The 22828-nt window shown below is 39.5% G+C and overlaps 3 protein-coding genes across 6 annotated transcripts in view; 1 reads left to right on the forward strand and 2 right to left on the reverse strand.

Moving 5' to 3' along the window:
• The window catches only part of LOC105828797 (protein artichoke), a 184796-nt gene that overhangs the window by 123168 nt on the left and 38800 nt on the right, over positions 1-22828 (forward strand). For 2 of the 4 annotated variants that reach the window (XM_036292121.1, XM_028192336.2), the window contains exon 2: positions 355-441. The exons of the other annotated variants lie outside the window; for them this stretch is intronic. The gene's annotated coding sequence lies outside the window, so the exon portion shown is untranslated. The remainder of the gene's footprint in view (positions 1-354; positions 442-22828) is intronic. 4 annotated transcript variants of the gene reach the window in all.
• LOC114254895 (maltase A1) lies at positions 1067-10466 on the reverse strand. The gene is given in 9 exon segments (XM_028192337.2): positions 1067-8902; positions 8905-8966; positions 8968-9289; positions 9292-9387; positions 9390-9431; positions 9434-9473; positions 9476-9505; positions 9508-9722; positions 9725-10466. Coding segments are annotated over 9 exon segments (1116 nt in total). The 5' UTR covers positions 9828-10466; the 3' UTR covers positions 1067-8696.
• LOC105828798 (maltase 1) lies at positions 10773-13141 on the reverse strand. The gene is made up of 2 exons (XM_012667313.3): positions 11870-13141; positions 10773-11336 (listed from the first exon to the last, which is right to left on the reverse strand). Exons 1-2 carry the CDS (start codon positions 13114-13116, stop codon positions 10838-10840), a joined length of 1746 nt encoding a protein of 581 aa, XP_012522767.2. The 5' UTR covers positions 13117-13141; the 3' UTR covers positions 10773-10837.

Below are 22828 nucleotides of genomic sequence, written 5' to 3' on the forward strand. Positions count from 1 at the left end.
TTTATTTCGGTTTCATTCTTTTCTCCTCTCCCTTGTTGTCTTTCAGCAAGCGTAGACGATTTCCTAGACCGCTAATTTAATTTAGCTTTTGAGTCTCGGCTTTCTCGAAACCTGCCAACTCTGGTAGCGGATTTCGAGTAAAATTAATTAAGCGGGTGAAATTTAATTCGAATGAAAGACGCGCGTCAGCAATTCGGACGCTCAGCTAATTTTAAATCTGATAAGATTACCTCTTACGATTCGCGTCACGCTGAGAAATATCGATGGTATTTTATCGTTCGCGTACTGCAAATAAATAATATTTTATGTCTCGGCCAGCAAGTCTAAAACTAAAAATCTCTTCTCTCGTTGCAGGATTCTTGCGCGGCGGGATGGTGTTACGACGTAGATAGATATTCTGCGTAACGTGTACCGGCAACTTTCGAAGGGCGCGTGAAACAGGTAAATAACAATGAGTTCTATCGGTATAAGTAACTTCGTAATAATTGTTAGGCGAGTAATATTTGCACCTCAATTACTATGCACAAAGTGCGAGCGTGTACATAATGAAATTCGCGGTAACTAATATACTCTCTTATGCAAGTTGTATTAAAGCGCTATAACTCTCTATAACTCGTCTATTAATCGATCCTTTAAACAACATTGAGGTGGCTCGGAAAAGTTTATAAGTAAGATAAAACAAGAGTGGAAAAACCTAGTTTGACAATGGAGTGCTATTCAAAGTTCTTATGTCACCCCGGATGAACATTTTTCTACGAAATTCAAATTTTTTTTACACCTTCGAAAATATTTTCTTACACTTTCTTTTACTTTATAGATTGCAGACTAATAATTGAACGCGTATTATTTTAACATAAGTAAAACTTTATCAAATGTTGATTTAAGCTAGCACATTTTTAACGAAAAACTGTACTAAGTTTGAATTAATACTTGGAAGAAAATTTACTTAGAGTAGCATTCCAGGATTAAAGCCATTTGCTCCGTCGCATTTTTGCAAATGCCCGCGATTCCAAACGTAAGCCCTAATCGAGCATTCTCTTTTATGAAACATTTCTCTCTCTCTCTCTTTTTTTTTTTTTTACCTCTCGAAGCTCTTGCTCTACAAATCTAACCGACTATCGCGACTTAAATCGAAGCCTTTTTCCTTGACCAAGCACTATTTCTACACGAAAGAGGTACACGGGGAATGGAAAGTCAACTGATAAATAGTTCCTAATGTTTCTCCGCTTCGAGTTTCTCCCTCCTCTTCGTCCTCTTGGTACGAGGAGACGCGCCGAGTACACTTACGTCTGCAGGCATTTCGGGCTCGCTTAGCTCCATTCTCAAGAGAAATTCTAACTTACCGTTAAAAGAAGCGAAGCGAAAAATTCTGCTTCATTGCGAACGGATGACATTTCCCTTCGCGGAAAGGAACCGCTCTCCCGGCGGCATTCTCGCGTTCCTTATCGCGGCAATGTGGAACCATCATTTCCCTGGGAAAGCCCTCTTAGAATGATCACCGAATGAAAGAACGGATATTTAAAGGAGCCGGCTGCTGGAATTGCGTTCCGACCGCCACGCCGAGCTCGAAACCTTTCCGAAAGACCGTAGAGAATTTTATATAAATCTTAATTAAACGGCCCGTGAAATCGTTATCACAATCTTTTAACACGCATTATCTTCATGATTATGTAGAAGTCTTTAATATGTATTTCATTACTATGTGCGTGTAGAAAATCCCAAGTGGAGTTCACGTGAAATTTATTTTCACTAGCGAAAGAAATATTGACAGTTTATGTCGTGTGTGTCGCGCGATTCGAAATCGCAATTTTTGCGATCAGTAAAATCCTGTTGAGCCTTTCCATTCAAACGGTATAAATATCTAAAAAGACTGTAGAACACACGCACACGCACAGCCTCTTGAAAGGGTGTTCAGACGTCTTTTAGATATCTTTTAATGTTATTTCCTTTGCTATACGATACTTCCACTGAGACGGCGCGTGTAACATTTTTTCGATATTTTATCGAATATAAGAAGCGGAGGTTTCACTTTAGACATTATCTCATGATAATGCGCGCCCTCGGGAACGCACAGTAATGGAAAGAAGTACATTTCAAAGTAAAGCACATTCAGCACGCTGTAACGTTATTTATTGCTGTGCGTCAGCTGTTTTCAAAGTCGACAGTGTGCAGCGCCTTTGAGCGAAACGGATATGTGAGCCTTAAAAATATTCACGCCGAATGAGAAACCGTTACGATCGAAACGTATTCGCGCGTGAAATGCAGGGTAAAGCCGGTCGATCGTGGCCGTTACAATGCAATTAATCGCACATCCTGCGCATTCCCGTGCTCTCAGCGTTGTTTAAAACAGTTGTGATTCAATTTTGTCGAGAGGCCTAGATTAACGCTATTCTGTTTCTCACATAAACACCGCGGACAAATCAAGGCTTTGTCGCGAGACGCAATACAACACACCGTGAATGGGGCACAGTATTGCACGTCAATGACAATGTTTACACGACCCACTTTACGCCGGCTTAGTGTACCGGCTTAGTGTATCCTGAGTGTTAAATGTGGTATAGACCGTGATTTTGCGCTGCGGTCACTACACCCGTATGTAATTACGCGCAGCAGGATGGATGTAAGGTCACAGTACGCGCGGAAAACGTGAAAATCTCTCGAATTTAAAAGTCACGCGACATTATTGCGAGAAGGAATTGAATTTTCCTCGTTTAAGAAAAAAATACTTAAAATGTATTTTCGTAGTATAATATGGCATCGGCATTGATAATTCGCATAATCTAAATCGCTAGTAATAAAAAAAAACACACACACACACGTATTACACCGCAAATACTTTGGTACACGTAGCAACGAAAATAACAGATAAGCTTGAAAGACGTCATCTGCACGGTGCGGTCTGGAAAACTATCCACAGGATTATAGGGATCCTATGGATGTCTTTTAGATATTTATATTGTCTAAATACCTTCGCAAAACATGATAGGATTGCGACTGCAATTTCGAATTGTGCGCAAAAAAACACACAAATATATTGTCAATTTGATTTCGCTCGTTTTTTTTTTTTTAATCCAATTAATCTGACGCTGGGATGGTTTCCCTTCGCGCTACACCTGAATGCAAATCGGCCACCGGCCGATGACTCTTATTGCAAAACGGCAGAACGATAGAAATGTGCGCTTCAAAAGAGTATTCGATACGCATTGCATTGCACGTATCCATTGCACGTGTCTCTCTTTTCCGCGTTTATTTCCGTTCATGTCGTCGAATACACGCGTGCCAATGTTCAATGAACGTGTTAAAAGCACGGGATATTTATAAATCGAAAATGGAAAAAGCGATTGCGTTATCATACGTCAAAAATTCAGTCAATAATGCGCGAGTAACATCACCGGGTACAATGAAAATAAAGTTTAATTGACGCTGCGCAACAAAAACATATATGTATATGTGTCTGTGTGTGTGTGTGTGTGTGCCACGCGTACTTTCATACGAAAGAGCATTTTCCCTGAATTCTATTATTAATAAATATGTCACATTCAAATCCTGAAACAGCGAAACGACGGAAATTCGCGCGTAATAGTCTGCGATACACGAAACGCGGCTAACAATGAGTGGCACGGTTTGCAAAGTTTTATAAGCGTTCTGAATTTTGCATTTCTTCCTGCGAAAGAAACGCGCCGTTCGTCTATATATCCCTTAGTCAATTCGACATCCTCGCTCCTTCCCATTCTTCCGTATCCAATTAATAATTTAATTGGATTTGCACGCGGGACGGAAGGACCGTTAGCCACTACAGCGGATTTGACACATTATTATTTCACGGAAAAGCTAATTAATATGTCGACGAGGTACGCAAAACAAAGCCTCATTTTCGCGACCGATCAATGATTCGGGACAATGTAATTATCAGCTCCATTTACACCATTGACAGTGATGATTCATTATCGGGTAAAAGGGGAGCGGCGGACGGGCGTACCATATGCGCCGCTATTTTTATAGAACCATTATGAAAAGCTTGCCTAATTCAGTCTGATGTCATTAACGTCTGTGATTCGGCGATAAATTATTCAGGATAATTGGATTCAGGGCGTGCATAAAATCCACTTAGTATATGGCGCCCATTCAGTAAGGGGTAGTCGCGGCACATGCACATAAAAAGGGAGAGAGGGACATAAAGAGAGAGAGAGAGAGAGAGAGAGAGACAGGATGGGCTAATACTCGAACAGAGATTATTTTATGCTAGGCTCTATGGCGCGCGCGTTGTAAATCGACGCTATATCGCGAACGGTTATAGATAGCACGGTATTTAATAGTAAACCATATAGCGAACCGCGCGCAAAATAGTACTATTCTGAAATTACTAATCCCCTTGCGAGCTCACAACTGTAATCCTAAAAGCGGCGCAACATATCGTAACAAGTAAATGGATTTTCTCGTTCCACTTGCCCACGGCATCTTGATGCGTTAAACATTCGGAAACGTTGACTTTGTATATTAACGTAATTAATGTCATCACTCAGATTAATGTAGATAGAGTTGTGTTATCGGAAATATAACACATTTTTTTCTGGATCTGATAACGAATCAGATCTAATAACAAATTCTATCTAAACAAATCTATCTCCGTGCGTATTTTAATTAGCTTTAAACGGAAGTTGTTATCAGCCTTGTCAACAAATTCTATCTGAATAAATCACACTGAGAGAAAAGTGTCTAGTATTTGCAACTATAATTGCATAGTAAAATAATTATAGTTGCAAATATTATTTTTATATAGTTATTATTGCTATAATGTTGGTGTAAATAATCACATATGTATAGTTGTGCCAAACAGGGTAAAAATTTTACTGTAAACTAAAAAGTTTACTATAAATTATAATAATTTCTACCATATATGAATCACAATTATGGCACGTTTAACCATTCATATGGTTGTATGAACGAATGCTATAGCTATTGTAACAATAATATAGTGTTAAGTTAACTATAATTTATATTATTAATTTAACTATAAAAATATTGTTACGGCCAAAAATAACTATAAATTATGGTTAATGCAACTATTTTTTTTTCTCTCCGTGCAGATCGTTAGACGATATTGACAATGATGCACGCGTATTTCTATTTACGTATTCCGTTTCTCAGTTTTGTTATGCCCGAGCATTTTAATTTTAATAAACTGCTTTGTCCGCTGTGCACGTCAAGTTACTCCCGAAAGGGGCCTTACAAAGGCCCCGTTTGCAAATACACCGATCTTTAACATCGCAAATTGCATTCGTGCGTCTTGTTGCATTATTAAACGAAACGCGAAACAATTTCTACGAAAGGCGCGCCTATGTACACCGACTTGGTAGTTTGACTCGTGCTGCTTTTACGCACGGCGTACAAACAAACATTTTTCATTTAGAACACTTTTAAATATCAAAGAGCGGCGCATATTGGAAAGGCGGGGAAAGAACGCGATTCTCCGCGTAGTATCGCGGACCCCCCCGATATCTCGGACGTCGTTTCACCTGCATCTGTGCGGGAAGCTGAAGGGATAATATAATACTCGAGAAAATTTAAAGGAGCGAAGAGCGAGAAAAGCGAGAAAGGCGCGCGTATGAAGAGAGTGAGAATACGCGAATTAATTAGGGGTTTTGTGAATTACCTCCAGCGGAGGAGACAGGAGTGGTTACGGCATGAGAGTTCATGCCGAGTATTCAGTCGCGGTTGTACGGGCACGAGAGAAGAAAACGGAGAAAAATAGCACAAGCTGAAGATGCGAGCTCCAACGATACATGCCGTTACTATTCCGGCGTTTGCCGGCACATGCACGTTATACATGCACGATATACAAACGAAACCGCCGCGGAGCGCGAGAGTGGTGCATCTCTTCTGGCTGTCTCGGGGACGAGAGAATGGCGGGAGAAGAGAAGGACTCCGAGACAGAAGAGGTTGAAGAATGTGCACTCAGCGTGATTGGTGCTGCGTGCCGGTGCATAGTGCCGGCTGTCGGCATGAAAACTCGAGAATTTTCCCGACTACTCATGTGCACACAGCACGAGGACGTGCGTGCAAGTCCGCCTCTCACCGCGTGGCGTCTTAGCTACCTCGGCTGATCGAAACTATCGGCTTTCCTGTCGTAAATCTATTTTCTACCCCGCGTTTCTCTTCCCCTATTTCCCGTTCTGCCGTGTATAGCGAAAAATATGTAAGTTTCAATACTCTCCCGCGTCCCGGTTAATCATCCGAGCTTTTGTTACACGAATGAGTTTACACCGAGAAGAGACGAATTTCTACAATATTGCGATAGCACTAATCGACCATCTTAATCTACACGAACCTCCTCTCAAAAGTATTCATGGGGAACGCATGAAAAGATTTTAATTTTTCAATGTGCGTTCCGCCAATTTTCCTTTTCATTCTTTTCACAACAATACTGCACTTTATTAATCCGTTTTAAATGATATCGTAAATCAGATGTCCAAATTCTGCTTGCCTTGTTATATTTGTTGAATAACAAAGCGAATTTGTATTGGGATTTTACAGGGAGATTTTCCAGTAATAAAATAATATTCGGCACGTTGGTACTTGTTTACACGCGTAGATGTAAACAACCAATAACACACGCAAGTTGTAATGTAAATCCGGCTAAATAAAGTACCGTCAGCATTTGTCAAAGGCTAATATTTATCGAAAGATCACTCTCACGTTGCTATTGCAGCCACCACGAATTCAAATGTTATCACGAAACACGTCGTACATAATGCCATAACATACATGCCATTTTGTATTTTGTAAACGATGAACAAGGGAATACATTATAATTGATTATCATTATATTTAGTGAATATTATATAATTAAATATTTTGTGCATAGAACACATACGGATATAATTAGATCTTCTGCATGGAACGTGCGTATTTGTTATCTATTTCTAACGCACGCCTATTTCACAAAAGACTATTGTAGTTATAATTACAATGAGTAATGAAACTTGTATAACTTTTATTAAATATAAAATACTTAAAGTTAGATAAATTTCTATTTTTATTGTAAAAAAATAGTTTTCTACAGCATAAAAATTAATAGCATTTATTATTTAAGAGAAATTAAAGGTTCAATTAACTTACGTAAAAAATGTAAGTACTCAAGATGAATATAAGACTTCATTAAAAAACAAATAAAAATCTAAAACTGAAAGTAATATTATACGTTGACTATAAGAGGGAATTAATTATAAATTTATTACTAATTTATTTAAAAAAAAAAAATCTAATTAGGAATTTAATCCCCATTGTTTTAGCGTCTTACATAATTACTTAGAAGAATCCGAAAATTTCCTTTAAACATTGTTCTACGAAAATATTTTGCAGACAAAACCGGGTATATTTATTATCAATAATTAATCGTGCTTATCAATAATTAATGATCATCCAATTATATGAAGAACGTCGACAAATTTACTTTTTACCGAGTCCTCATCATAAAGCAAACGCCTTCCTCACATCTGCATTCGCAATATTGCGTAAAATAAACTTCCGAACAACTTCATAAGTGACTTATGTATGTTGCATACACTAAAACTTCGTGTTGCCAAGCGGTTATCCGTGGACAAGTAACATAAGCAGGAGTTTACTAAAGCGAATCTGCTGTGGTGAAACATAACCGGGTGGCCGAACTGTGGGCATAGTGATGTGAATCGTATCGACGCACGATCCTACCTGCATCTCGGAATGGTCAGCACACCGGGCGCATAGACTATACTATCAACTGCTATGGAATATTCATTTATGTCCCGGAATACACGGCGACCGACGCGGCGTTTTGGTGAACGCTATAAGCGTCACGACGGATGCGACGATCGTGTCGCTGTACCATTTCTAGGATTTCCTCGGTGACCAACAGAGTCCGCGGGGATCCGCGCCCGACAACGGGCTTCCTTTTCAAACGGGACAAAGATTTAAATACACTGATGTAGATGGAAATACACGGGTCGCGGCCTTTCGCGCGGCCACATTCAGAATTTTGTAATTGCTGTTCTGCCGGAAGCCATTGTCTCGTCGTCTCTAAAGCAGGAAATCAACGGCGTTGGTGCTGTTGTAAAGATAAAAAGATGCTCTTGCAAATTCCTCGATAATATCTGCAAGTGTATTAAAGTGTGATCCCGCGGTGATGCGTTGCCGTCAGCTAAGTGCCGATCACGCGCCCGCGCATGATGGGTTGTGTTCACAAAATATATTCTCATTAATTCGGCATTAGCCGCGAAGCTCTCTGGCTGCGTGTCGCTGTGTCGGCGTTGAGTAACAATTTTAGAGTTTGTCATTACAAGAAATTAGGTCGGCTCCTAGCGAAGCCTCGCAATTCGCGGTGCAGCAGCGAGCACGTTAAAATTGAAACTAGCAAAAACACAATGCTAGAAGATGATATTTTTTACTATACAAGATTATTTTTTAGAAATTAATATATTAAATGAAATTTAAAATATGAGATCTGCCTATATAAAATTTTAGAACTAGAGCTTGATACTTTGCTAAAATAGCAAAAATTAAAAATAAACTATTTTTCGATAAATTAAATTAGAAATTATAATAGTAGAGATTACGTTGAATGTATTTTTATTAATTAATTAGCTCTTTTCATTTGATATAACAAAATAGAAAATATCTGACATGATCGGAAATAAAAAATACTGCATTTTGTTTCAAATCTATTTAGACACACGATTTTGTCCGGGTTTATCTTTCCTCATGTGATACCTGTCAGGTCCAGCGGTACAACCGATAAGATCCTTGGTCTCCGCCAACGCAAAGTTCCTATCGAGCATGCCGATCTCGTTGCCGTTGTAAATCACGCTCACGTCGGGTAAAACCGTCACCAGCATGAAAAGCTGACCGGCTCGTTTCTCGCCGAACTGGAAGTCGCGCGATGATTGCCATGATGGTCCACCGTACATATCACGTATGCTGAATATTGCTTATTCATCGATCGACGAGACATTTGAAGTCTTGTTCAATTTAAAAATGAACATGAAATTAAACAGCACGTTCGAATCTGATTTATAATTTAATGCAAAATTCATCTCAGCCTGGGTCAAAATTATTTTTGTATTAGTCACCTTTGAGTAGTTATTCAGTAACTCTCTTTGAGAACTTTCTACATAAATAGACGGCTTTTTAATCGTCCTAACAAGCTTTTCTGAGGCTCATCTAGAAAACGCGCGTCAAACAACATCAGTACGAAAGCCGTCTCCACAATCTTGATCGAATCAGAAACTCAGCACGTTCTTCATTTCGAGTTGTCACGGTAGTTGAGATCCGTCTAAGCAACGTTGAACTAATGCAGATAGTATTGTTTCCGTGCAGAGTTCCATTCCCAGGAGGGGCCTTGGACGACACTCGGTTGTTCAACGGTTTCCTAGTGTCGTTCACTATTCGCGCATCACGTAATACTCGTCGTAAAGTTTGATCCGGCGGACACTTTTTTTTTTTCCAGCCATTCGTGCTCGCGAGAGCTCGAAATGGTTCGGGCACGAAATCGAGAACTGCTTTCAGCCCGAGAGACCTCGCCTTCGCCACGAGTTTGTCAAAGTCAGCTAAAGTACCGTAATCCTTGTCGACATCAGGATAATTAGCGACGTCGCGCGTCGTAGACGAAGTGAAACTATGAACTGTTATAGATAGCTATAGCGTATTGGCGCCAATACCCGCGATATACTCCAATCTGCTCGTGATGACAAATCTTCCATACCATCACCATCACTGTCTTTGAAACTCAGATAAATCTAATACATCGGATTATTTCTCGTACTAATACTTGTCTGTCCTTTCGACCTACGCATAAATTATTAGAACAACCGATGGAAAGATATGCGAGAAAAATATAATTTCTGATTTAATCGTCGATTCTGATGCACTTCCATACTTTACGCGACAAACTTTTTAAAAATTTATAGCAATGGTTGCATCATTGGAATATTGTCATTTTTATTTGATAAGCTTGTTACAACTAATTGCAATCGTAAATTATCATTACTAAGAATTACAGGTAACGATAATTTACTTTTTTATTTGATAACGTCAAGATAATCTGATACTAGATAGCTTCTCTTTTATACTAATTATTTTTATAACATGAAACAATCTATAATCATATTAAAAATATTTATTTAACAAAAAAATTTACTGCAATTACAACATTAAAATTTGTTATATAAAGAACTGTGAATTGGAACATTATTTTGAACTTATTTATTTTACAGAAATGCGATTTCGCAAAACAGAAATATTTTATATGAACGTTATTAATTTATACAAATATGTAACACAATAAAACTATGCACTTTGATACGCTGTAAAAGGATAGTCACTTTAATTCCGTCATGGCAACTCTAATTTAAAAAATATACTTTATTAAGAAAAATTGGAAGTGAAAAAATAGAGATAATATTGAACTAGCGACAAAGGAAAACTAATTATTAAGCTAACAAGAGACAACTGAGCTAAGAATCCAATAAATATTGCGTTTTAGCAAATTTATATTATCTTATGTACCAAAGAGCAATAAAAAAATTACTCTTATTCCGACTGAAATAAAATTTAATCTGTCACATGAAAATGTACATTTTGAGGATACATAGATGAGCGCTAATTACATTGATTTTAAACGCAGTCGCAATAATTTTCGCTGCGATTAATAATAACATTGACAAATTAATTATTACACTTCCTTCGAATATTTTTTTAGACAAGATCGTCTGCTCGCAGTAAAAAAATACTTCTACGTCTATACATTCGAAAGTTTGCTTTATTAAAGAATTATCATTAGTGCATACATATAATAATTAGAAATTTATTCGAACAATTCTGATGTAACGTACACAATGGATGACGCAGGAGGTACAGTGACGGCACTCATATCGACGCTCGTTCCTGGAAGTAGTTTGGAATGAATGCTGGGTGCATAAATGATCAATTGTCGTTGAATATTCAACCAGAACTTAACGTCGAGAGTGACCGGCGCGTCATCACTGAAATTCACTATGAGCAACACAATAGATTTTCCCTGTCGCCGTACCACCCCTAGAACATCATTGTTAACGTAACCATTATAACAATATAAACTAGTTTCTAGAGAGCCCTTCTCAATGATAGGCTTCTTCTTCAGTCGCGTCATAATCTTGAATATTTTATAATGAGAGATGACATCATCTTTTTGCTTTGCCAAATTTAGAGTCTTGTAATTGCAGTTTATTGGAAGCCATGTTGTTTCGTTAGTAGAGAAGCCGGCGCTGGTGCTATCGTCCCATTGGAAGGGCGTTCTTTCCGGATCCCGCGACTTTTCTTGATATCTGGAAAATGCGATGATATTGAGATCAATTTATAAGAAATACAGCTTGAATATATTTAGAGATATTTATATTAAATTACAATATTATATACACAGAAAAAAATGTAATACAGGCAATAACATATGTGATAGCGGGCTGCCAACTACATAAAATACTCAATACAATAATATTTGCTATTAATGCAAGTACAATGTTGATACTGCAATAGCATATATTATTGTATTGAGTATATCTGTAATTGGCAGCCCGCAATAACATATCTTATTGAATATATTACTTTTTTTTTCAGTGTACAATTATTAAATGTAATATACTTGTACAAAATATGAATTTACTGTAACTTGTTGACAAAATCTAAAAAGCATGTTTTTTTATATATTTTTATATAGTTAAATAATGTTTTATGCTATTATATTTTGGATAGTATTATTACTAACCGCAAGAAAGTCACGAATAAAAAAACATATTTACAAATTTTATCCAAAATCTGTTACGTAATTATACGAGTCTGTTCACACTATTCGTAACGGTACCTGTCAGGTCCAGCGTTGCATCCCGCACGATCTTGGGTTTCTTCCCACGTAAAGAATCTATCGAGCATGCCGATCTCGTCACCGTTATAAACCACGCTCACGCCGGGCAAAACGGTCGCCAGCATGGAAAGTTGATCGGCCCGTTGCTCGCCGAATCTGGATGCCGCGCGATGATTGTCATGATTGCCCGTGACCCAGTTCGCAACATATTTTTCATCTTTAGGCATGTTGTTCATCCAACGGTCGATACTGCGTTTGAAATCGGCCGCAGTGGACTTATTGTTTAGATTCGATATAAACATGAAGTTGAACGGCACCGACGAGCCCGATTCATAGTACTGTACGGTAAGGTCAAAATCGGCATAGGCTTCAGTCAGGATCATCTTACTGTCAGAGCTCTTCGGATGATTATCCATCAATTCCCTCCAAGTTTTGAGAACTTCGTAAGTCTCGGGAAGATTTTTCGTGTATATGTGGTCCACGACGTCGTAGTCATCCAGTGGTAGATCAGATCTGTTACTTGACGGCTCATCCCTGAATTGGGAATCCTCAAACATGTGGTTGATAGCGTCAATACGGAAGCCTTCCACGCCCCGGTCCAACCAGAAGGTCAATACACCCTTCATTTCTTCTTGCAGCGCAGCACACCGGTAATTGAGGTCCGGTTGTTTCTTAGTGAATTGATGCAGATAAAACTGTTTTCGTTCCTCGTTATATTCCCAAGCGGAACCTCCGAAAACGCTCATCCAGTTGTTCGGCGGTATCGGTTTATCGTTCTCGTCTCTTCCTTTGCCATTACGCCAAACGTAGTATTCGTCATAGGGCCTGATCTGTTGGACGCTTTTGTTGAACCATTCGTGCTCATCAGAGCTATGATTCGGCACGAAATCAAGGATTACTCGCAAGCCGAGTTCCTTCGCCCTTGACACGAGTGCGTCAAAGTCATCTAGTGTGCCATACTCTTCATGAATATCCTTAAAGTCAGAAATGTCATAGCCGAAATCGTCCTGTGGACTTTTAAAAATCGGTGACATCCATAGCGCATCGGCGCCGATGTCCTTGATGTGTTCCAACTTGCTAGTGATACCCTTCAAATCTCCTACGCCATCCCCGTTGCTGTCCTTGAAGCTCCTCGGATAGATCTGATAGACCAGGCTGTTCTTATACCAATCCTTGCCATCTGACTGGACCGGGTTCGAACCGGTCAGAGCGATCAACGCCGCGATGAGAGTGCACGTGCGAAACATTCTAACTGCTTGACTCTGATTGTTTATTCCAATTGCTTTTATACCAAGCGACAAACTTTTGAAAAATTTATAAATACGGTGTTATATTATCGGTGTTATATTGATAAGCTCGTGATTACGTCCGGGAATTCGCATCTCGAAATTATCTATTGACGATACCTTGCATTCTTCGCAACAACGTACATGTCAAGTGTTATCGAATAGTTTCATGCAGAATCGCCGTTATCGTATTATCGCTATTATATCAAGTAACGAACTTTTGAAAAAATTTATAAACATTTATGTTATCGATTGATAAGCTCGTGATTACGTTTGACTGCATCTAGAAATTACCAACTGATAACAATACCTTGCAATAACGCATGTGTCAAGTAATAGGAAATATAGTTTTATGCACAATTGTCGTCATCGTGCTATTATACTAATAGAAAAATATTCCTGACTATAATTATTTTACTAAGCAATTATAGTCACAAATACAATATATTTTTCTATCAATGTATATCGAGCGATAAATTTTTGAAAAATTTGGAAATATGTTAGCGATAATCGAGAAAAATTATAGGAGAAGGTGATATTATGGCCACTGTAGACAATATGGTCACTCGTATTATCTCCGTTATTAACTGACGAATTCTAGTACTTATGGAATCATTTGTTTAACAGCTTGTCATTATAAAGTGGCGCTAATACGATACACAATAGCCAACATTTATTATAAGGCATTTTTAATTCCGACCATTTCGAAACTTTTTGAAGGTACATTTTAACATTTAATTACACATACTTCCCCATTATTTTTAAACTTAAACGTATTATTACACAAATGTATGTACTTGAATATTTTTCTATTATTTAATTTTTTATTCAGCTGTACACATGTCGAATTATACAAAGTTAAACAATGATATAGGATTTTGTTAATATAATCACCTAAGGTTTGTTTCCATCAACGTAGATTAACTTTTATCTCGGTTTAACTTGGTTGTTATCTCATTCTAGTTCCAAAAATTAGGATAAGATAAACAGTAAGTTACCGAGATTAAAGTTAATCTACTTTGGTAGAAACGGGCTTAAGCGTGCTAATAACTATGATCACTATCGATCGTCTCTATATCGAAAAAATTTCTTGATATATCGATTGCCATTCTACTGTTAATAATTCGTAACATGTATAAATTATTATTGCAACAGCAGGAAAAGATTACGTATAAACCTAAAAATCCTATCTTTTTTAAACAAGTCTATCTATATTTATCTCTCTTCACAATTGTGCTACTCTTTTTTCTAATTTAACAAATTATTTTATATAAATATATAATTTTGTAACAAAATATTGTGACTTTTTTCAACAAAACTAATTTTTTACATTTATTTTTGTGGTGATCATATTATTCCTTTTTCTCTTCGACTCATTATGCAGTATCGTTACATTTTTATAAATAATATGTAATATAATAAATATTTCATAACTTTGAATCTAAAATCTAATGAACAACACTTTAATGAATATAACCGCAAAATTGCAACTTAAAATATATGCAACTTATATTAATTATTAACAAAGTTATTGTATAAAATGGAAATGGATGGTCATACACCTTCTCCTCTACCTTTATTTCGAAACGCAATTGCAGTTCATATAAAGTGAGCGCAATTACTGCACACACTTGATGTGAAATTATTCCATTACTATCGTTGCTCACAAAACGTGGATTCGTAAAGTTATAAGACAAATATTTGCTGAAATAATCGTTACTTGTGAACTCGGTCGCAAGCGACTCGATTTCATAAATAAAACATTTTGCCGCGGTGTTTCGCGGTGATTACGCATTACAAATTTCAAGATAATAACAATTTCACCGCGAGAATCCGCAGCGGCGGCGGCGGCGGAGCTTGTGCCTTCGTCTGAGAATCGATTTAGCTGGCGCGCCATACTTTAGAAATTCGCGGAACCGCGCACGAGCCGCGTGCTATTGTATAACTCGCCTCTTACAATGACGGGAAGAGATTTGCGAGGGTTTTCCCCGCGAAAAGCGCACGAGCCCGCGTAAACCGTCGCGTCGTCTCGCAGCCCCAAGGGCTCCGATAAGACCTTTCGATCCGCGGCCACTTGAAAAATGGCAAACATTCAGACCCGCACCATCTCGCGTGCGCGAGGCGTTTATGCGTGCTGGCCTCGTAACTGCTATCGCGGCCCACCGCCTAATTATACAGGTGGTTCGCCACCCCGCGCGCGCGGGTTTTCTTACTTTCTTATACGCCGTCGCGAGGGCCAATTTAATCTTTGCGCGAGCGTCGAGCTTTCAGTCAGGAATAAATTTGCTATTACCGCGAAATAACGTTGACATCGTTGCAGTATTCCCCTTTTTTTCTTCTCTCTCTACGTTGGAGCGTAGCCATTTTTTTTTATTGCTCTACACGTGCGGCGAGTATTCGAGTATACAGCGTGAAAATTTTGCTTCCATTTCTAAAATTCAATGGCAATAATCTTCGAAATAAACTTCCTCTTATAATATGATAAAGTGCCATCGTTCAACGTTCCGCGGGAAGTTGCGCTATAAAGAACGCGGTGAAATTCTCGATACAATAAGGAAGAGAACAATCTTCCTCGGAAAAAAAAAGGACAGTAAATCGAGATAGCGGAGTAATTTATTGTACATCGAATGCGAAAACGATATTATTATCGACGACGGGCTTACAATACCTTATTGCTTTTCCTCGTATTTTTATTCGACATTTGACAGATAGCGAATAAATCGAACAAGCGAGGAGCAATATGTGTGAGTGGTGTCAAGTGTCAAATGTATATCAGTGGAAAGATTTACCTTCTTTGTGATCTGTCTGGCGCGCTATCACGCAATCTGAAATAATCTTAATACACGAGTCGACTTCCATAATAATTCTCGCTACGAATACATCGCCTACCATTTTACGTGTCTGCGTTTGCAAAATCGTCTGATAAATGGAAAAAAATCTCGATGGAAACAGCCTTTTACATCCGTATTCCCTTTTGCCTCCTTTTGCTCTCGAGTGCGGCGGATACTTTGAAACACTCATCCCGAGAAAGACGGCTCGTGCTCTTTACAATTCTTTGATACTTTCTGTCGCATAACGACGCAAAACGCATGTGTTTGATTCTCTCAATGAAAAAAAAAAGTGAATCCTACGTAACATAAGCACAATTTCGACGAGAGGATGAAAAGAAATCACCGCATTGCATAGGATTAATAAGACAGTTAATGAAGAGTTGATTTTATGCGTCAAGTGAACTGACTCTGTCAATAACGAATGCGATAAATGAAAATACAGCTTCTCCGCATAAAAGCAATAATCATTGTGAAATCTGAGCAGTAGTGATGCAATTTTACACGATTTAACTCGCAGAATACAATTTTGCATACGACACATATCTAACAATTTTAACAATATTACAACTAAATAAAAAATCAAATTATTCTTTGTCATAAATTTGTTCTATCTTAAAAGTTAACAGATAAAATTAGTTTATTTTTATCGTAAACAAACTACGCAATGACAAAATTAAGTCAAATATTAAAATGCACGTGTATTCGAAACTTTCCAAATTTTTTTAAAGTGGCGTTATTTGAAAAAAAAAAATTCTATTTCTATTTCCTTATCCTGATCATCCCCTTTGCAGTTGCGTCACGTATTTTGATTTACCCCGTATGCATAATTGTATCTTAAAAATACATAATCAGATAATTCACAACCAGAGATAAAAATGTTAAATCAACGAGTGAGAAATCGCGCCAGTTTTGTTGAGAGGAAGAAGTAATAAAGTGACAACGTGTAAATTGGCCGCGGATTAAAAGCACAGACTCTAAAGAATATAACCGGCAAAAATGTTGCATTTTGCGGAATAATTTACGATTACGAATGCAGCGAGGTGACTCTGAAAAATATTACCGTCAGCAAGAATTCTCATACGGCTACCGCGGCCGTGAAGTTTTGTCTCCTGGTGTTATTTATACGGGTAATTTTCTTCATGGCTTACGGCCAACTTAATTCATTCATTATCCGGGCGGACGATAAAGACAATTTCGCTGAGATGATACATCATTCTTATTAGCGGCGCTATTCCCATTGTTGACTTTCGTTGGCTCTCAAGTTTATCAAAATTTCTCTTCTGTGGTTTGTCCCGCGATATTATTTATCAACCTATCCACCCCAGGGTATTATCATACCCCGGAGGGAAATGTATTGAAAATACGTAAGCACTTCATCTTCATTCGATTAATCTTATCGTGCTGGTAAAATGTATGTTAATAATTTTTTATTAACGTGGCGAAAAAGACTGCAGTAATGTCTTTTATTAAATTGATCTTGTTTAATAAAACGTTGTTTGTTTTAACTTTACGAATCCACGTTTTGTGAGCAACGATAGTAATGGAATAATTTCATATCAGGAATATCAAGTGTGTGCCGTAATTGCGCTCACTTTATATGAACTGCAATTACGTTTCGAAATAAAGGAAGAGGAGAAGGTGATATGACCATCCATTTCCATTTTATACAATAACTTTGTTAATAATTAATATAAGTTACATATATTTTAAATTGCAATTTTGCGGTTATATTCATTAAAGTGTTGTTCATTAGATTTTGGATTCAAAGTTATGAAATATTTACTGTATTACATATTATTTATAAAAATGTAACGACACTACATAATGGGTCGAAGAGAAAAAGAAATGGTAATATGGTCACCGCAAAAATAAATGTAAAAAAATTAGTTTTATTTAAAAAGTCACAATATTTTGTTACAAAATTATATATTTATATAAAATAACTTGTTAAATTAGAAAAAACAGTAGTTATAATTATGAAGAGAGATAAAGATAGATAGGCTTGCTTAAAAAAGGTAGGATTTTTAGGTTTATATAATTTCTTAAAAATATTTTTAATTTACGCGAATATAAATACAATTTCGACAGAAATTCCACTCCACTACTAAAATCTCAAAGAGAAAACAAGTGATTGTTGAACTGAATGAAATAAACGACGAAAAATTCCACGGTGCAAATTACAGCGCGCGTCAAATACGATAGGTGATGAAAGGAAATCGGAACACTATCGTTTCCCGATCTCACAAAAAAGATACGATCCATCCCCCCTCGCGGTCGCGTCCTCCCGTGACGAGAGCCAATTTCCGCCGTGCCCGCCGCGCTTCCATCATCTAATTAAGACGAGTGCGCGAGTTACGCGGGGCGGTTTTATTTGCAGCGCAGTTTTCAAGCGCCGCGACGAGGCGACATTAAGTCAATTCTCGCCGTGAGAAAGCTCTTCACGACGTGCGATCGTTTCGAAGGACGGGTGACGCGACGTAGGCGGGCAACTGGTTTGACCAGTGCAACGAGGCCACCTTATGTCAGCCACCCTCGACGCGATGGGGTAGTCAAACAACCCCTCTCACAGTTTACAGCCGTAATTAACTTCCCAGGTTATTAGCCCTCGTTCGTGGCGGCAGCGTGCTACTCCCTCTCTCTCTCTAGTTTTCCAGTAGTAGTCAGCCCCCGACAGCCTTTCTCGCAACTCGTTGAATCCAACCGGGCTCCGTCCGGCTGTGTCGGCAAGTTTATCACGGCTGCAAACTTCTGTGAAGAAATGTTTTCAGGAGTTGCTGGAAGTCCGAGATACAGGGCGGAAGCCGTCGTATAATCATTCGCGCGGTAGCGAAAAAAGGGGGAGGCGAAACTACATCGCGGATAACGGATGACTCTCGAAACTTCCTGTATTTAGTCAGGATAAGTCGCGTCTCGTAGAGGCGCGTCTGTAATCAGCGGGTGCATCTCTTTGGCGCATTAAAATTGACGTGTATATACGCGCGTTGCCTCATTTTCAAATTCGACTGGAAGTTTCCGCGCCAGATCCTGGCCCCCGGGATCGTGTAATATCTTGTTTCCGTTGCGGGGAGAAACGGACGGCATCTGTTGCGTTTGCAGGCAAGCGCAATCGGCGACAGGTAGCACATTCTTCTGAAATTCATGACATTCCTTCCATTTGCACAGCGTGAACTTTCGTATCTAGATTTCACCGAAGAGCACTCTGTCGCCTAACTTCGGGATAAGCTTGAACTAAAGCTACGCGAACATTTTAGCATAATTTAAGAGAGTTCCTTTGCGTCACTTTCTACGTCACTTGCTTCCGAAAAAAAAAAGGAGACGAGTTGAAGAATAACTCGATTATCTTCGTATCGATGAACGCTTATTTTGTTGCGTCTGGCAAACTGCACAAAATTATTTGAAATTTCGGTACAGTGCACGATATTCCGCGATAATAAGTATTATGGTCGCATTACTTAATTAAACAAACGCGCGGCCTTTGAGTGATAACGAGAGCGCGTAGTGAACAACAAAGGTAACGTCGTTACCCTGTATGAGTTGCGAATTGTAATTTCATATTAATTAATCATCGGATAAAACAATATTCCGAAAATTGCGAAATGCATTTTTACTTAATGCACAATCGCGTGTATTGTTATCATTTATTTTCAAAGTTGCGGCAATGCAATTACAAAAAAAAATTGTCGTATTCTGAAATTTATTAATACGCTTTTGCAATCACAAGAACAACGTTTAATGTAAACAATTTGTAAATTAAATCTATTTGCAACAGTATTGCAAGTTTTTCCCTTTATATTCGTGCGCAGCATAATACATTATTTGATTTAATTATTCATTTTAAAAATGGTCTGCCGTTTTTTTTTTATTTTTTTTTCTCTATTTCATCTCGTCCGGATATTAAAAGACATAATTATCTAATTTATTAAAATTTTTATTACTCTTTATCAAACTTCAAGCACAGAAAGAGAGGGAGGGAGTGACTTGAAAAATACGAATTTAATTTCGTAATGTAATGCGCATCGATATTACGACAGAGATAATATCGAGCGCAAAGGGTTAAAACATCTGCAAAGCTCTGAAAAGAGATGTTTCTGATTACCGCTGGTTTCCGCTATATAAAGCTAAACGTGAACGGCTCTCACTGGCTACAGAGTTCTACGCATACATGTGCAGGCCCTTGAAAACTTGGCGCGCGCAGCGCCGGACGATATCTCCGTGGAGAATCACCATATCCGCGGACGTAATTCAAAGCCGCGGATCAAGTTCGCGAGGGGGAGATCTTTCATTCGTTTGCGCGACTCTTTCTTTTTTCCTTAATAATTATGCGCCTCGTCGCGGCGAACGTCCGTGAAACCCAGGACGGTAGCCCTCCAACTCTCCCCCCCTCCCTCTCCCCCCGGTCGATGTCGCCGACTCCTTTCGGAAACTTTTGCCGAGTCCCGATGTAAACGACTCCAAGACCCTGTCTCGGCACCTCATTACACGACCAGCGCACGCAGCTCCCACCCTCATAGTCTCTCATATAAAGGGAGAAGCCGAGAGAAACTTCCGCGAGAAAGAGGCGAAGGGACAGAGACGGTATTAGGTCTTTGAGTCTTGGAAGCACCGGCGGAATAGACGGAAGATGATTTTGCGGGGCTAAATAGTCCCGTAACTGACATCAAATTGTAATTTAAATAACAACTTTTGCCGCGCGCCAGCAAAGCAGCGGAATTAGGGCCGTTTGCAAAGTGGACTTACTCTCAAGCCCAACTTTTTTTCTATCCTCCTCTAGTTCTGAAAAGAAGAACGGAAGGAAGGGCTGCACGGCTGCTACTTTTGAACAAGGAGAAAAATTCCGCTTTCGGAAATTACGACGATTGCCGGTGTAAGTGAATAAGCGCGGTATGTACAAATGCCACGGAAGTAATCGTCAAGTTACACACAATTATCGAATTATCTTTCCGAATCTCTTCGAGCGGCTTCCTTAACTCGCGTTGAATCGATAGATCCCTTAACGCATACCCATCCTTTTCGTCGCACGAAACGACTCGCTTCATTAAACTGCAGGGCATTAATAAAATTCAAATTCAAATTTCAATTATGCAATAATATGTAAGTTTACTCTCTAACTGCGAACGCTTAATCATTACTTGATCGTAAATGACTGAGCGCTCGTGACTCGGCGGAATTTCGCCCGGGTTAATAAAGCCGGGAATTGGATTGCGCCCCGGCGTGCTTTATCAAATGATCCGATTAATTTATAAAAGGAACTTTATCGAAAACGCGAGCGCTCCGCGAGATCCGGTTTTGTAAGCTAATCGATTCGCGCTGGAGCCGCGATACTTCGACTGACCGCTCCTCGTGGCGGGGAGGGGGAGGGGGTACGCGCTTTATAGCTCGTCGCGTGCCTTACGCTTCCGGTGATTACGATTACGGGGGTAACGACAGCGCATTTTGTGCTGCGGGAGGAGAGGGGCGGCATTTCGCGGCAGCGGGATTTCTCGCGTTCGATAAGGACGAATGTGGAAATAAACCGATAACATCCGTATACAGAATCTGCGCGCGGTGAATGGCCGCGGTATTTATGTCCCCGGGAGCAGGGGGGGGGGGGAGAAAGCGCCTTTCGTTCGCCTGATCCGAGGGTGATCGCACGAGAGAGAGACAGAGAGAGAGAGAGAAGCCCGCGCGGGATAAGATCACAGGGACTTCTCCCCGTGAATCGAGCCACCGCCGAGGGACGCCGCCGTTCGAAGAATCGCGCTTTAAGCCCCGAATCCCTTTTGTGCGGAATGCCGCCGCCGCCGCCGTCGTCGCATTCAGTCGGCCCGGAAGAGGAACGACGCGACACCGGAAGGAAGGTGGGAAGGGCGAGGGCGCGCCGATATTTATGAGACGCCGCGGCGAAAAATGTTTCATCCGGATCCCCGAGGATCGGCGGCAGCAGCGGCCCATTCACCCTGACGGTGCTCCACCGTCGCGTCGCTTATCCCTTCGCCCGTCGGCGATTCTCATTCCTACCGACGCATACCGGGAAGAGCGAAATGTTATTACATCAATCCGAGCGTTTCATTACACGCGTTCGCGTTATTCGCGTCGCGAAGATCGGACGCATAAACCGCTCTCGAGGGGGTTAGAGGGGCCGGCAAGAGGGAGGGGGGGGGAGAGGAGGAAGGGTACTTACTCCCTGCGATATTCCGCGCGACGTGCAGCTGTATCAACGATAAAATACAGGTCGGACGCGCGCGGAAAGCTAAAGGGGGAAAATATTTCTCTTGCATTACCATGGGTTTTTTAAAGCGACGACGTGCGGCAGTAAAGACAGCTCCGTATCGATACAATTGAAATTTTATCGTTTTCAGAAAGTCCCCGTCTACGACGCGTGTCTTCATCGTCGAGACGTCTCCGCGGGTCTTATTGGCCGTCGCGATCGATATTTACAACCGGTGCACCCGTACGGTTTTTCTTCCCTCTCTCTCTCTCTGCTGTTTTTGTATTTAACTGACAGGAGAAGGTTCCAAGCTCGCAAAATTCAAAAAATTATGAAAAATAGAGAATATTCTGACATGCAATAAACTATTTTTGTTTTTTTTTTTTTTTTTTGCTGCCCGCATTCAGCCTGAAGGGGTAAACTCGATCTCTGAAAATTGGCCAATTTTTCGTGTTTGTTTTATTATTAAGCAATTACGGTTTGGTAAATTTTCTAAACGATAAATCTTATTAAAAAAAAATATGTCCTGTATATGAAATTTCGTTCTATTTTTTTTTGTGAATAACAAAACGAGAAATGGATTAACAAAATTTTCAGAGGTTGAGATTTCACCTATTCAGAGCTTTCGGGCAGCAAGAAAATAGTTTATTACATA

This window comes from Monomorium pharaonis, chromosome 1 (assembly GCF_013373865.1).
Source record: "Monomorium pharaonis isolate MP-MQ-018 chromosome 1, ASM1337386v2, whole genome shotgun sequence".
Taxonomy (NCBI): Eukaryota; Metazoa; Arthropoda; class Insecta; order Hymenoptera; family Formicidae; genus Monomorium; species Monomorium pharaonis.

Bases quoted from the DNA above. Each gene is read 5' to 3' on its own strand.
- LOC105828798 (XM_012667313.3), bottom strand. From the start codon at position 13,116: ATGTTTCGCACGTGCACTCTCATCGCGGCGTTGATCGCTCTGACCGGT. The intron at 11,337-11,869 runs GTACCGTTACGA...CGCATTTTCCAG, and splicing joins TGCAACGCTGGACCTGACAG to ATATCAAGAAAAGTCGCGGG.